The sequence below is a fragment of the Columba livia genome, chromosome 2, assembly GCF_036013475.1.
Source record: "Columba livia isolate bColLiv1 breed racing homer chromosome 2, bColLiv1.pat.W.v2, whole genome shotgun sequence".
NCBI classification, from domain to species: Eukaryota; Metazoa; Chordata; class Aves; order Columbiformes; family Columbidae; genus Columba; species Columba livia.
This window is the reverse complement of record NC_088603.1, coordinates 7,844,581-7,859,002: the sequence shown is the minus strand read 5'-3', so window position 1 is coordinate 7,859,002 and position 14,422 is coordinate 7,844,581. Positions and strand designations below refer to the sequence as shown.

Genomic DNA, 14,422 nt, shown 5'->3' with positions numbered 1-14,422 from the left:
TTAAATCTTCCCATTAAAACTTAACTTGAAGATTATTGCAAAGGCAGCTACTGTGTGCTGAAAGCATCCTTCCTGGGAATAAAAGTACCCAAATATTTCTGTGTGCAAATAGCTATTCCAGTGCTAAAGAAACTAACTGTACATTGGGAAGAGAAGCAGCCAGACATTGAGGTTCATACTCCAGTACACATAAAAGCTAGATTACCCGAAATGATATTTCCAGATTTTCTCCTCCCCAGATGTCCATGCCACTATCATACTGTCCAAGTTCATTAAAGTACTCGCGATCCATGGCAAACAGGCCTCCAGCCATAGTAGGTGACCTAAAAAGGAATATTGAAAGAAGCTCATTTACTTTTAGTGAAAAAAAACACAACACACCAGTAATTTTAGCTGAATCAGCTAGTCCCAAAGCTTAAATTTAGACCTACGTAACACAATTTAAACCCTACAAACACTAGAAATCATCAGATCACGCTTCAAGGCTTTAAACATTTTCAAAAGTAGATCTGTCAGTGGTATCTGGGATCTTTCATTGTTCCAATACCTATAAACCATATTCAGATCTATCTTAACTAGAAGCTATTTTCCCTACAGTTACAAAGGTGTGCACTTGCACACAATAATGTGTTCTTCCCCCTCTTACAAGGGTGAATTATACAGACCAAGCTCGTCTGAACTACAGAAGAAGTAGAATCCAGAGTATAAATTACTTTCCAACATCAAATTGCATCAAGAAACAAGGTCTAAATTTAAATTACAGAAGCCAAGAGGCTGCTAAAAGAAATCTTACTCTATTTCATGGATAGAAATTAAGTACCAGGAGCAGTGTTGTTTCATCATACATACAATGAGCAGTTTATTGGTAAGTTATTTAGAGTTTGTATATTTGGATAGATTTTCTCTTCAGGGTTTCCTAGTTATTCACCTTGCCTGTATGTTACTAGAATGGTGCCCTATTTCGTAAAAAATCTCTATATAACCATCATTGTACAGTGTCTAGGTTGAATTGCTACTGTATCACACATTTGTAATATGTGGATGCCCTAGAAGTGTATAAAAGAGTAAAAACACTACATAAAAATTATTTAATAATTGGGACATACAATGTGCTTTCTCTCATCCTTGTTAATAAAAATCTACAATGAAACCAAGATTAAGTCCGGATTTCTTTGCTTGTTCTCACACAACATTCTACTACAGTCTCTGTCACTTTAAAACCTGGGTTGGAAGGTTGCTTTCAATTTTTCCATCCCTGACACCAAAATAATTCATGATGAAAGCCTTTAAAATGTAAAACCTAAGACTTTCCATTTGATAGAAAGCCATTTTCAAAGGTTAAATAGCAATCTAGCTTCTTTTTCACAGCAGGCAGAGACCTCTAAGTAGGAAAAATCACTTTCACACTCAGAAAACGTAATAGTTTTAGATTAGACTACCTTTTAACTACGACGTTCCCTACCTTTTCAATGGGAGATTTTCCTAAAAGTGAATTGAAGGAATGCAACACTAGGGATGAACACAGCAAGAACCAACCTTCAGGCACCCCCAGATTAACTGTGAGAACAGCTCTTCACAGAATAAGGATTGTAAGACTTTCTATGCAGGTTCCGCATTCAGATTTTCCCAGTCTGTCCTTTCCCTCGCACTTCAGAAACCGTCACAGCGACACCTTTCAAAGTGGCCAAACTGTTAACTAACTCAAGAAGTTTCCTGGCTTCTCAGACCACATCTTGTGATGTGGGAATACAAACTGCAGAGCTGTCTGGCCACAGCAGAGAACCTTGTGCTGGAGCTGCTTGCGTCAGCCTGAAACGCTCTCCATTTACGGCCCAAGGAAAGAGAATGAGAGATGAGGCTGCTCAAGTTCTGATTTGCTTTGTAAATCGTATAGAAGTATCCTATTCTCAGTTTGTGAAAAAAAAAAAAATATATGTTTTTGTATATATATATATACATACATATAATATATTCAGTTATTCCACCTCACAGACCTCAATTCTGTAGAGAGATGGATACCTGCAACTAGAAAAAGCACAATCAACCCCTTGCCGTTGCTCCGGCAGCACTGGCCCTTCTCATGAAGGGATTCACACCGGGACAGCTTCTATTCTCATGTCTGAGCCATATGTGTCTGATACAAAAAATACGTGTCTACTGACATTTTATAACAGTTTTGTGTCCACCAAGAACCAGACATTGCCACTTCTCTACAGGCAAGACAGCCATCAACAATTGAAAGACTAAAGAAAGTAACTTTCCAAGCCCTAGCGTGAAGCTTTACCAAGACTTTTGTTTCAGAACGACTCTCAAGCAATTCAGACCACAGAAACAATATAGACAGATTTCTAACAGTTTGAGGCCTTTGCCACACTATGTAAAATACAAGCAGCATTTTAAAGAGAGTTTGGCATCCATGTGTAGTTGTTTAGGAAGCTTTAGGACAAAATAATTGCTTGTTTGAGGAAAACAGAAGAAATCTAAAGAAAAAAATGCTGACATGGAAAATTACCATATGGTCTGATATTCTCACCCATCACCTATGAAACCACCTTCCTATTAGCACAAAAACGTATTTTCCCAATCTAGAAACTCTTTAGCACTGAAATTACAGAGCCTATATTAGTGGGATATGCAGGCTATTACTAGCACAAAGGTGGTTATCAAACCCATCATTAAGCCAAACACATTGACAGACTGGAAACAGACATCAATACATAGCTCAAAAGTGAAATTATTGGACAGATTTAATACAGAATAGGATAAGCCCCTTAAGACTCTTGTGTAAGTATTCTCTAAAAGCGCGTGTGTTTTCTTGACCTACTAGGATAGATACATCAAATTTGTGATTAAATGTGAGAAATTAAACTGAATTAGGTAATAGTAAGCAAAACTATTTCTAAGTAAAATAAACAAGTCAAGTATTGCCAGGTTAGGCATCTGCTTCTAGAACTACACACCCTGATACACTCTGAAGTGCTTCTGATTGTCCATGCGTTACACAGAGCTTTACACCATGGAGGAGGAACCTTACTTGATCGGAGCAGTGGCTCCCTCGGGTCCTTCCAGTTCTGACAGAGGAACAAGATCCCACTTAAAGTGCAGGCCCCAGTTAAACCCTCCACGCACAACCGGCGAAGAGCTGTAGGTCAGCGTGTCAGCGCTGATGATGTCAATGACGGGGCACACCACAGTCCGGCGATCTTCTCTGATGGGGGTCAGCAGGGGTTGTAACCACATCTCGTTCACCTCGCAGTGACTGTCCAGGAACACCAGCACTTGCCCTGCAGATGCCAAATAACAGAAAACACAAAGATCCGTGGTGACACAGGCAATTATATCGGCAGCATCCTCAGCAGCCTGTGTAACAGAGGCAAAACGCTGTCTGCACTCAAACACTGACAAACCAGGGACTGCACAGGGATTAGCTCAGTCACAAAGGCAGGAGGTAGATCCTGGCTGTTCACATTTAGCCATTAATTGCTCAAGAGGGCCACAATTTGCACTTCTTTACCAGGGTTTTATAGTCATCAAATGTTCTAGCCCAATTCAGCAAAGCTGCTGTACTTTAAATGAAACGTCCCCAGAGTAGCACTCAGTCAGGCACTTGGGCTGTTGCAGAGCAGGTCCTGAGCCCAAGAGGATGGATATGGGGCTGGATGAATTATCTCTATAATAAAGTTGGTTTTGCCCACTGACTGTAATCACCTTGGGCTCCCTTCATATCGCACTTCAGCATCCATCCAGTCACTGTTGCACCTAAAATCTGGGGATTTTAAACCAAGCCATTCTGATGAATTAATCTGCATTCAGCCATGATACAGGCCACAATATTTCGGCTCCTGAATAAAAAGGAATTCAGAGCATCTCCCTATTTCATTAGCTCTGGAGTGTTCAACTCATTTTCACCAGGGACACATCAGCCTTGCAGTTGCCTTCAAAGGGCTGAATGTATGAATGTAACTACTCCTACATTTGCAATTCCTAGCAGTTAAAAAGAAGAGTGAATGCCCTAAATGGACAAAGCCAAATTCAGCTTTATTAGACCAAGCAACACTCCAATCCCATCAGTTTACATGGGGATTATTTGCAATGGTCAGAGAGGACAGTTTGATCCACGAGAGACCTTCAGGCTCAGCTGGTCTAAAAAGTCATCTGAATTTTTATGACACAACAAATTTCATGTAACACTAGAATAATGTGGAAAAGACAGGAAAGAGTTTTAAAGAAAACAACTTAGAAACATACGAGTCACCCATTAAGAACAGACAGTATTTGATTGAGAAGAGGGAAAAAGAAAAAAACCAAGTAAACCACCAAAACACACACACACAAAACCCAACAAAACTAACAAAAAAAACCCCACACCACACAGACTCTGGCAGCTCAAAAACAAAGCAATAAAACGACTTAAAATTGCACTAACTCAAATGAATCCTAGCACAGCTTGGAAACCACAAGCACAATTTTCTCTCTGGGTTATGCCATTACAATGCTAATGAGTAAACACCAATTAAGAGACTTTATCTGCCACTCAAAATTATCTGAGAGAGTAGCACATACTTTCCCAGACACCAAAGAATTTAACTGGGGAGCATATTATGATAAAAGGCACAGAGTGTATATAAAGCACCAAACATAGTTTTCCCAATTAACACTCACTGCAACAACAGAAAAGCTTGTATGAGAAATACTAGAATTAGATGGGTGAATTAGAAGCGAGATTAGTGTGTATGTTAATAAGGAAGAAGATTGTTATTTTAGAGTGGTAGTTTTCACATGAAACATGCAGAAAATATTCTGCAACCACAATACCTGGCGCAGATGGAGATATTCCCAAGGCAACAGACTTTCAGGGCAGGAACAGGGAAAATTCTACATTGCCTCACTATATTTTGGCAATTACTGGTTTTGTTTTAGTATTTCACTGCCCCATTCAAAAAAAAAACCCAACTCATTTTATCAAAAGTAAACTGCCACAGCAAGGAAAAAAAATCAACAGTTTGGAGGTGGTTTAAAACACACTTAAATTCAGCTCCAAATTTGTGAAGTCACTGCGTAGGTGACTTGAAAAAACATCTCCCCTCTCTTACACGGCATAGATTTCCTGAAGTTAATTACAAACTATAAAAACAGTGGATTTATCATATCTACTCTTTATTTACATATAAGCAAGTACCAAGTCCTCCTTGCTTCCTTCTCATTGAGCAAGAGGGAAAACCCCAGGTGGGGACTAATTCAGTAAAGCTTTGAGGTAATCCTGGAGAAAGCTTTATAGAGATCATGGTCAACTGCATGATGTAAACATGTAAATCCACAGGTAATGGTAGTTAAGGTCGCCGATTATCATTATACAGGTATCACTGAAGACATTTTTTGTAGCTGTTTTTAATATAACAGCCAAAGATCAATGCAATTAACTCATTTCAAAGTCATTGATCTTCTGAAATAATTGCTAAAAGGTCTCTTGCCTAAGATAGCATTATCCCAAATCTTTCTTCCCCTGCACTAAGTTGTGTAGCTCAGAACACAGCATGACACGCAGAGCCCTCACCTAAAGCAATCACAGGTCAAATATTCAACACATGAAAGAGCTGCACTACAGAAAGAAAAGTCGCCCCATTAACACATGGGCAAAGTACGCAAAGAAAAGAGAAACAAGAAAGGTTACCTGTGGCATGGGAGGCTCCAATCATCCTTCCTCGAATCAAACCTTCCCGCTTCTCATTTCTTACCAATTTTGTGGTTTTTGGAAGCTGAGTTTTAACATATTCATCCAAGTCTTTCTTCAAGTCAGCTGAGAAAGGGAAAAACACAAGTTCAACAACAGGATGGAAATTGTGAAAGTTTTGCTTAAAGCCCCAAGATGTTCAACTCAAAACCAGCCAAAACTTGACCAAAAGGCTCCTCCAACACAGCACAGCTTCAAACCAAGGGTATCAAAAGGACACTCAGTCATTCCACATCCTACACCCGCCCACCAATTCCTGTGGCCTTTTTTTGTTGTTTTATTGGCACATTTTCCTATTACCTGCCTTACTTTTCCCTGCTACGTTGTGGAAATCCACACGGAGAAAGCAGATACGCACCCTGCACCAAAGAGGGTGATGGACCACGGGACTGGGCCTTCCACAGGGTGCGCTCCTGCTCAGAAACATCTACTTGTATTTTCCCAACTAACTTTTTATGCACTGCCACTGTCTCACCTTTTGTTCTTAGCCTTGGTTTCCTGAATACAGACTGGATTGTTATCTTTGAGTTCTGTTTGCAAAGCCTTTAGTACAATATGACTCCAGTTAACTTGAACTACTAGATTCTATGCTAAAAGGAATTACTGCTGCTAAAAAAACAGATACAATAAAAGGCACCACACAAAGAAATAGCATTTCCAAATTCATCTCACGGCGACTGTCATTTGCAGCACAAGTAATAAAAGCCCTTACACACTGGCAAGTGATTTAAAGCACTATGTTCCATACACTAAGGCAAACACTGACAACTTTAAGAAGCAGCATGAAGACATCTTTCATTATCTGTACCTGCTCAGCTGATACCGCGGCAGATATAAAGTAAAATTCACTCATGGGTGGTTGCTTTTCTAAAATCCAAAAGGATCAAAGACACTTCTGGCAAGTATGTGCTTTGGAAGAAGAGCAAAATCCACTGAAATCTATAGGCACTACTGTAACTTAACTAACATCAACAGCAATTTTAACAGTAACAATCATTTTTTTTAGCTGAGGATGGTGGTTTCTAATATTAAAGCAGGACCACTGAAGAGAAGACAGACACATGAAGACTGAAGTAATGGAAAAACACAAGTTCATAAACTTATGGAGAAATAAAGAGGAACATAAAATGAGGGAGAACAACAAAGAGCCAGCTGAGATTTCATAGAGAACCTTGGTACAGGGAGGCAGACAGACTTTCAACACAGGATCTGCAAAAATAAATATTATTATGCTGATGAATCTCAGTTCAAACATTAAAGTTGCTGTTAACAAGATTAAATGCCAAAGGAACATATGCGGAAGCCAGAGCTATAACCTTCAGGGAGTACGAGAACTTTCAGGCAGGAAGACTGAAAAGGAGATTCCCAGAAGCAACTCCAGATGTTGAGACCTCAGCCTTTGTGCCGCAAGGCGGCATCATTGATCAAGAATGAGAAGGTACCGCGGAGTAAACACGGTGGTAGAGAATATTCTAGGACAAAGAAAAGTCTCTGGAGAGATGCAGACTGGATTCATCTGGGCCACAGGAATTCTCTCCCTTGGTCTTGAATGTGACATAATATGCCAGAGACAATAGGAAAGATTTTAAGAAAGTCTCCTCGAAAGTTCATGAAATAAAGTCATCTCTAGGATGCTACCCAAATGAAATAATTAAGTAGGACAGAAGGATTTGAAATCTAAAATAAACCAGTGCTTGAATCATTCTTCACTCGGTGTATCATAGCAAGGGAAAGACGGCGTACAACTGCAGCAAACAGAGGGACAGCACAAAGCAGAAAAGGTCAGTTACTAAACTCAGCATTTAGGGCAGATAATGCTGCAGGAAAGGACATACAAGAGGAAATAGTTTTGCATGTCCAATGGCATGTGCAAACATCTGAAAACATCTGTTCTTCAACCTCTTCTTCCATGTAGAATAAAACCTCCAGTGACAGTTTTCAACGTGTCCTGTAGGCTGTTCCACAACAGGCAAGGCCTAAATCAGGAAGAAAGACGACATACTAGAAAAAGAAATCCTGCCTTGCAGCAAAGAAAACTCTAACAGTGGGCTCAGTTGAGTTGCTTGGCTAGTAAGACTGTGCAGGATTGAATGTAAGAAGCTTTTTGAGGCAAAATCAGATGCAAAAACCCAAGTTCTGCACAACAGCACTGATGTGCAGTAGAGCTCCTATATTTAAAGCTGTAGAAATAGGCAGAATTTCAGCTAAGATATCTTTTCAGGAAATATGTAATTACAGAAAACAAATTAAAAAATCAAAGACATATAGAGTTTAAGTGATTTGCTGAAGCTCACATGAGATCCATGGCACAGCCAAAGTCTTTGTTTTCCTCAGTCACTAAAGCAGCTTTGCTTTTCTTCAGCAGTGAAACTCCATTCATTAAAATTAAGCAGCAGTGCAAACCAGTAGTACATCGTCATCGAGAGCAGTAATTCTCTGTATAACAATATCTCCTCCCATCTCCAGCTTCAAATCATGTTCATTTGAAGTCACAAAGGCAAAAGTAGCTACTTGAATGTTTTGAACCTAATTTGGCCTCTGAATTAGCAACAGACCAGAAGGGTGATAGTATTACTGCCTAAACACGGGCATTAACTAAATGTGCTACTGTGTTCCAAAGACTGAGTTCTGAAGTAAGCTTAGTCCTGAATACGACAGTTATGAAACTTTAAAACAACAAATTCCACAAGACACTTTGTAGCAAAGAGAACATATCGCTTCCAAAACACAAAACAGAATATTATGCATTCTTATCAGCAAGGGACAGAGTGTTTGATCTTCATTCTCTCCTGTATCTTAACATTTGATTTGACCTCAGAGAAATGAACTTGCTGCATAACGAGAGAATTTAATTCTACATTATACATTTCTAATCAGTCTCTTAGATCAAGAGAAACTTTAACACAGAAACCAAATGATGAGATCAAGGGAACTGATTATATGCCCCCAAAAAGTAAAAATCATTTCAAAAACACAAAAAGTTGTAGACTTGTACAGGGGTGAGCAGATTATGTGCACAGTCCCACTTGCGAGGTCTGCTACGCTAACACATTCCTCACCAGGCATTTTGCTTTTGAAGTGCCCAAACGCTTGAATTGCATGTCTGTCTTTGCCTTGTCCATCGTTTGAGAGAAAAATGCCGAAGCATCAATCTGTCATCAACAGTAAAGCAATTCTGCAAGGTTTACCCCTGCTGGGCCCCTCCACCGAGAGCCAGGGCTGGCTGCTCCCAGGGTGGCCACAAGAGGCTGTGAGAGAGCCAGGCAGAGCCCTCCCAGGACTGGCTGAGCTCCGATCCCAGCTCAACGCCAGTCCCGAACGCCGAGCAAGTACAAAAAACTCTGACGCGCTGTTTGCACAGTGCCACATCAACTATGTGCAAGACCACAGCTGCATTCGGTTCCTTTCAGATGCATTCAGTTCGTATTGACACACAAAGTTTATGAAAAGACCAACATAATCTGCTCTGAGCACCAGAACATCCTAAGCAAGCTACTGTTAAAAACAGCTAATCTATAAACTGCTTAATCACCCCCTCTGCAAATATACACTCCTCATTTATTAGTTTCAAAACCTGTTTTGGAATGTCCCAGTCTGTATGGTACAAATCTCATCAGTAAAATGGCACCGGTGTCAGAGTGGATGTCATCTTGGGTTTCTCAGAACACCACGCAGCTGTACCAGCTGGCATTTTTCGGAGATGGACTGCATTACAAATTGGTTTCGCATCATGGCTTCCACGTTTTTATAATGATCAGTCAATAAAGCACAGGAAGAGACAGAAAGGTCAAGAAGCATAAGCATTGACTGAAATATTACTGAAAGGTTCTCTCACCTAATTCACTGTTGTCATCCACCAAAATGATTTCATGCAGAAGGTGCACGGGAGTGCGGTCCAGGACACTGTGCACCGTGCGAAGCAGGGCAGAAAGCGCTTCATTGTAGAAACAGATGATAACACTGGCAGATGGCAGATCAGAAGGGTAGGACTTCTCTCTACATCTGCAAACAGAAATATAGTCATTATTTTCAGTGGGATTTCCAAAGGGCTAGATCACTAGTGAAACTTCATACATAACAAGTGATGTGTAGGAAGAAGTCCTAACTTGAACACAAAGAGCCCAGGCGTACAACATCTGTAGTAAGGCCCAGCATAGTAAACTATTCTCCATATAATACATTGCTACTTTTTAGAAAACAAAGAATATTATGAACTTGTGTGGGAGTAAGAATCACAGATCCTCAAGACATAAAGAAATCATTAAGGGCTTGTTTCAGCTGTCAAAACTGTCTAGTACCCTCAGATAGCTCAGCCATGTACAGGAATAACAAATATGACATGAGGCCTACCAAAACCCCACAGTTTTAATGGCCAGCTGCTGGAGACTAGGCTGGATATCCCAGAATACCTCCAACGGTGCTAAACACCTATTCAGACAACCAAGGCTGGGATTCAGTCTGCAGATTAAGACACTTAAGTCTAGTCCCTGCTGTCAGCGGAGTTCAGACAGTGTTCAGCTCACCCTAAGGCTGACAAGTGCATTTTGTCAGCTGAAGAGCTCTGCATGCTCCATTAACTGCATTGACTAACACGCAGCTATCTAAATTTCAGCATTTTAAACTGCAGGCTGAATCCCACTCAAAGCAGAAGATCATTCATTCTTTAGCCTTATTTCTGAATTTTGTCCATACTTCTAGCAGGGTACAGTATTGCAGATTAATGCCATTTGAAGATGCCAGGCATGAGGGAATCCAATAAAAATAAGAAACTACAAATGAAAACCCAGAAGTATACAAGAAAAGTCTTCATTGACTTGGAATGAACTCAGCCTTGGGAGAGACATTTCAGCAAGTATGAGTCATTACATTTACCCACACCAGAGAAACCACTAGAAAAACAGATGCAGTTTTATTTATTTTTCAATTAAACATTGGGGGTTTGTTGTTGTTGTTATAGGGGTGGGATTTTTTTTCCCATATACAGACAGAACACAGAAAAAAAATCTGCTTTTTAACAGAAAGTATTCAGAGCAGTGCAATCCAGATACCAAGCAAGGCCTTTAACAAACAGAGAGCCTTTGTCATCAGTCATTTATCTATCTTCCCCTCGGTAGGCTTACAACAAATGTGAAATGGTACATAAGGTGAAAGTCTCATTAACCTGGGCACCAGAACATTTAATGTTCATCTTTCAAAGGTACCAAACACAATTATAGCATCTCTTCTGGTAGTTACAGTACTAAGTGTCTCAAAATGAAGCTTCAAAAATATTGTAGAATGTTTTAAGTAACTGAGTACACAGGTGACGAGATGAAAGATACAGGCTGTGTAATTCTAAGTATTGCTGAAAAGAAAGTTTGATTCTTAGGACTTTTCCACACCAACTTTTATTTAAAGTATTATTTTCAGAATCTTGTTTCTATCCAAATAGCTGTCTGCCAATCCTACAACTCACAAAAATTAACAGGATAATAACAGTTTGAATAATTGTATATCTAATCTGTTTCTTTATTAAGCATTCTTAAAGTGAATTAAGAATTCGGAAAAAAACTTTGCTTTCAGGGGTAGCAGTCTTTCTTTTTTCATGGAGCCTGGTTTCCGTGGGGCTTTACCTTTCACATACCGCTCCAGCTGGCAAAAAAATTAGATCTCCAGAAAGAGCCAAAAAGACAGTCAAAAAGACAGAAGAGACCAAAGAAAATAAATCCTAGCCTCAAGCACTTCTGTTTAAATAGCTGAAAAATCTGCCTTCAGCCACACAGAAGGCTGAAAGAGTACCCAACAGAAATGTAATCACAGAATCACAGAATGTCAGGGATTGGAAGGGACCTCAAAAGCTCATCCAGTGCAATCCCCCCATGGAGCAGGAACACCCAGATGAGGTTACACAGGAAGGTGTCCAGGCGGGTTGGAATGTCTGCAGAGAAGGAGACTCCACAACCTCCCTGGGCAGCCTGGGCCAGGCTCTGGCACCCTCACTGAGCAGAAGTTTCTTCTCATATTTAAGTGGAACCTCCTGTGTTCCAGTTTGAACCCATTGCCCCTTGTCCTATCATTGGTTGTCAACAAGAAGAGCCTGGCTCCATCCTCCTTTATATATTGGCAAACATTACTGAGGTCACCCCTCAGTGTCCTCTTCTCCAAGCTCAAGAGCCCCATAAGGGAGATGCTCCACTCCCTTAATCATCTTTGTTGCCCTTTAACATCAAAAATGTTAAATGCTACATCAGGTATAATGCAAGTAACAAGTCCCTGAGCACATGAAATTTTACCACGTTCTCACCAAAAATTAGTACATACTTCACATCTCTTGTATCAGGCACCTCCCTGTGGTATCCCAGCCGATTACTGATAAGCATATTGAAAGCATGCTTCTGATAGCCCAAGTCCCTCACTTCTTGATCTTCCTCATTAAAAATCATTCCTGCAAAAGAAACATGCCAGGATCAGTTAACAGGCTCAAAAATATCCTTTGGGAACAGTCAAGGATGGAAATGTATGCTTTAACCTCCCCTGAGACCCATTATGCTCTTCAAAAATCCTTCTGGTTTTACAAAGTCTGTTTTTGTGCAACTATTTTTGTTACCCCTTACAAATACGTAGGACTTAGAAATAGCAGTGGCAGCTGTAATAAAATGAAATAATTCTCCAAAGACTGACGGTTCCATTGTGTTTATTGCCTTACCAGACACACTTCCTTCACTTAAATGGTCTCTTAACTCTTAGCACCACCTAAAAATCCACATCAAACAAGCAACAGAACATAGACTTGAGCACACAATGCATCAGCATCTATCCATATAGATGAAGGGTCTGTAATGGGATTTTAGAGAGAAAATACGTTTACAAAGGTAGAAAACCCCTCACAATAGAGCTCTAGTTTTATGCAGTTTTCACAAGTCTGCAGTAACATAAAAATAGCTATGAAAAAAACTCTGAACTTCTTGTTTATATCACCTGAAACTTTGACAGCAAGTAAAATTGCAACAGAGCTGTTTCTCCATTGACTATTTTAGCAGAAGCATCAACTGTTGCTGAGCATGGCAGAGGCAGCAATTGCCGGTATAAATAAGTACAGTGCGAGAGGCCAAGGTCAAAATCCTCAATGCCATCCTGCCTGCCTTGACTCAGTGCCACAGGCTTCTCCCCCACCGAGCCGAATACTCACCAGTGTGAATAGAAACAAAGTATTATGGTGCTTTACTCAACTATTCCACAGAGAAAAAGGAGGGAGAGAAGGGAAGTGGTAGCCACCACTCGTATCTGGTAGCCACTTCTGCAGCAGTTCAGGTAGTGGAACAACGATGCTTTATTCTGGCTGCACAGAATGAGACGCATATGTCCTCACCAGCTATTACCAAGCTACAGCGGCAATTTCACTGAAATTTCAGCACAAAAAGTGAGCAAGGATCATGTAATCTATCTATCTCCTTCCTCCCTGCCTATCATCTCCATACGGTTCAAAATCTGCAGAAAATGACAAACAAGGGGGTTCCTCATTCACATGCTACCATATATCCAGAAAAACAGGTTTCATAGAATCAGACTAATTCAGGTTGGAAGGGCCATCTGGTCTAATCCCCTGCTCAGAGCAGGTCCAACTAGATAAGGTTGTTCAGAACGTGTCCAGTTAGGTTTTGAAAGTCTCCTGTATCTCCAAGGGTGGAGATTCTACAACCTCATGTCCCTGTTCAAGCATTTACCACCATCTCATAGAAAATGTTTTTCCTCTTATCTAACAGAAATCTCCTCTTATCATAATCCCATACACCTCAGAAAAGAGTCTGGCTCCATCTTCCCTACAGTGCCCCATTAAGTTGCTGTTGACAGCAATAAAATCTCACCCCTTAGCCTTCTCTTTAAGGCAGAAAAAACCCCAGTCCTCTCAGGCTCTCTTCATGCCTCATGTCCTCTAGTTTTCAACAGCTATGCAAAAGCCAGCTGAGCTCAAAGCCAGAGAAAACAAGATGGGTTAAAAAGCAAAACAGAAGAAAAGGTGATCAAAAATGTTTTGAAGCTTTCTTCCTTTCCAAATAAACACTCCTGGTTTGCCTTCGGAGCACAGTAGTGTCAGTACCAGTTGTGTTTTAGCAACAAAGTCGACCTACAGGTACAAGTTGACCTTCTGAAGGGAATTCTGTGCATTTAAATTTCCCACCCCATCGCTTCTAGTCTTGAGCACAGCAGTGGCAGCGCAGCTGCACCAACAAACACCTCAGGAGCAGGTGCCTTGGCATTTGTGCAGGACCAAGTGCTGGGTATAGAGATATCTGGAAAAGACATGGGATACACCCACACAGGGTATCTTATGGGGTGACTGACACTACCACGCTCACGGATAAGTGCTCTCACTGTGGATATGTTGCATCGCGCAGGCAGGAACAAGGTTTGTTCACCGTGGCAATGCTGCTCTTCTGGCAGCAGTTGGTCCTCCTTTGAATCACAGGCATTTCCAAAGTCAGGTTTCCAGCCTGTCAGTTCAGACACCCGCCTCAGTCACATAATGCTTGAATACTCAGTGCCACAGTAACACTGTGCCACTGGGTCAACTTAAAACATACAAAGCACGAGCTTAAGAACCACTTACCAAATGTTTCATTCTACAGTCTGTCCATAACCAACCACTGACTACTTTTTTCCTGATCTTCTGAATATAGACAAGGAGTGCTAACATTTTTAAAACATTCTCAG

General features: G+C 40.6%; 1 protein-coding gene across 8 annotated transcripts in view; it reads right to left on the bottom strand.

Annotated features, from left to right (window-relative positions):
* GALNT11 (polypeptide N-acetylgalactosaminyltransferase 11) overlaps window positions 1–14,422 on the bottom strand; it is a 53,074-nt gene that overhangs the window by 19,874 nt on the left and 18,778 nt on the right. For all 8 annotated transcript variants that reach the window (XM_065050415.1, XM_065050422.1, XM_065050418.1 and 5 more), the window contains 5 exons: window positions 12,032–12,155; window positions 9,567–9,733; window positions 5,672–5,797; window positions 3,035–3,284; window positions 206–323 (listed from right to left, as the gene is read on the bottom strand). In XM_065050415.1, coding sequence (XP_064906487.1) covers window positions 206–323; window positions 3,035–3,284; window positions 5,672–5,797; window positions 9,567–9,733; window positions 12,032–12,155 — 785 coding nt within the window. The remainder of the gene's footprint in view (window positions 1–205; window positions 324–3,034; window positions 3,285–5,671; window positions 5,798–9,566; window positions 9,734–12,031; window positions 12,156–14,422) is intronic.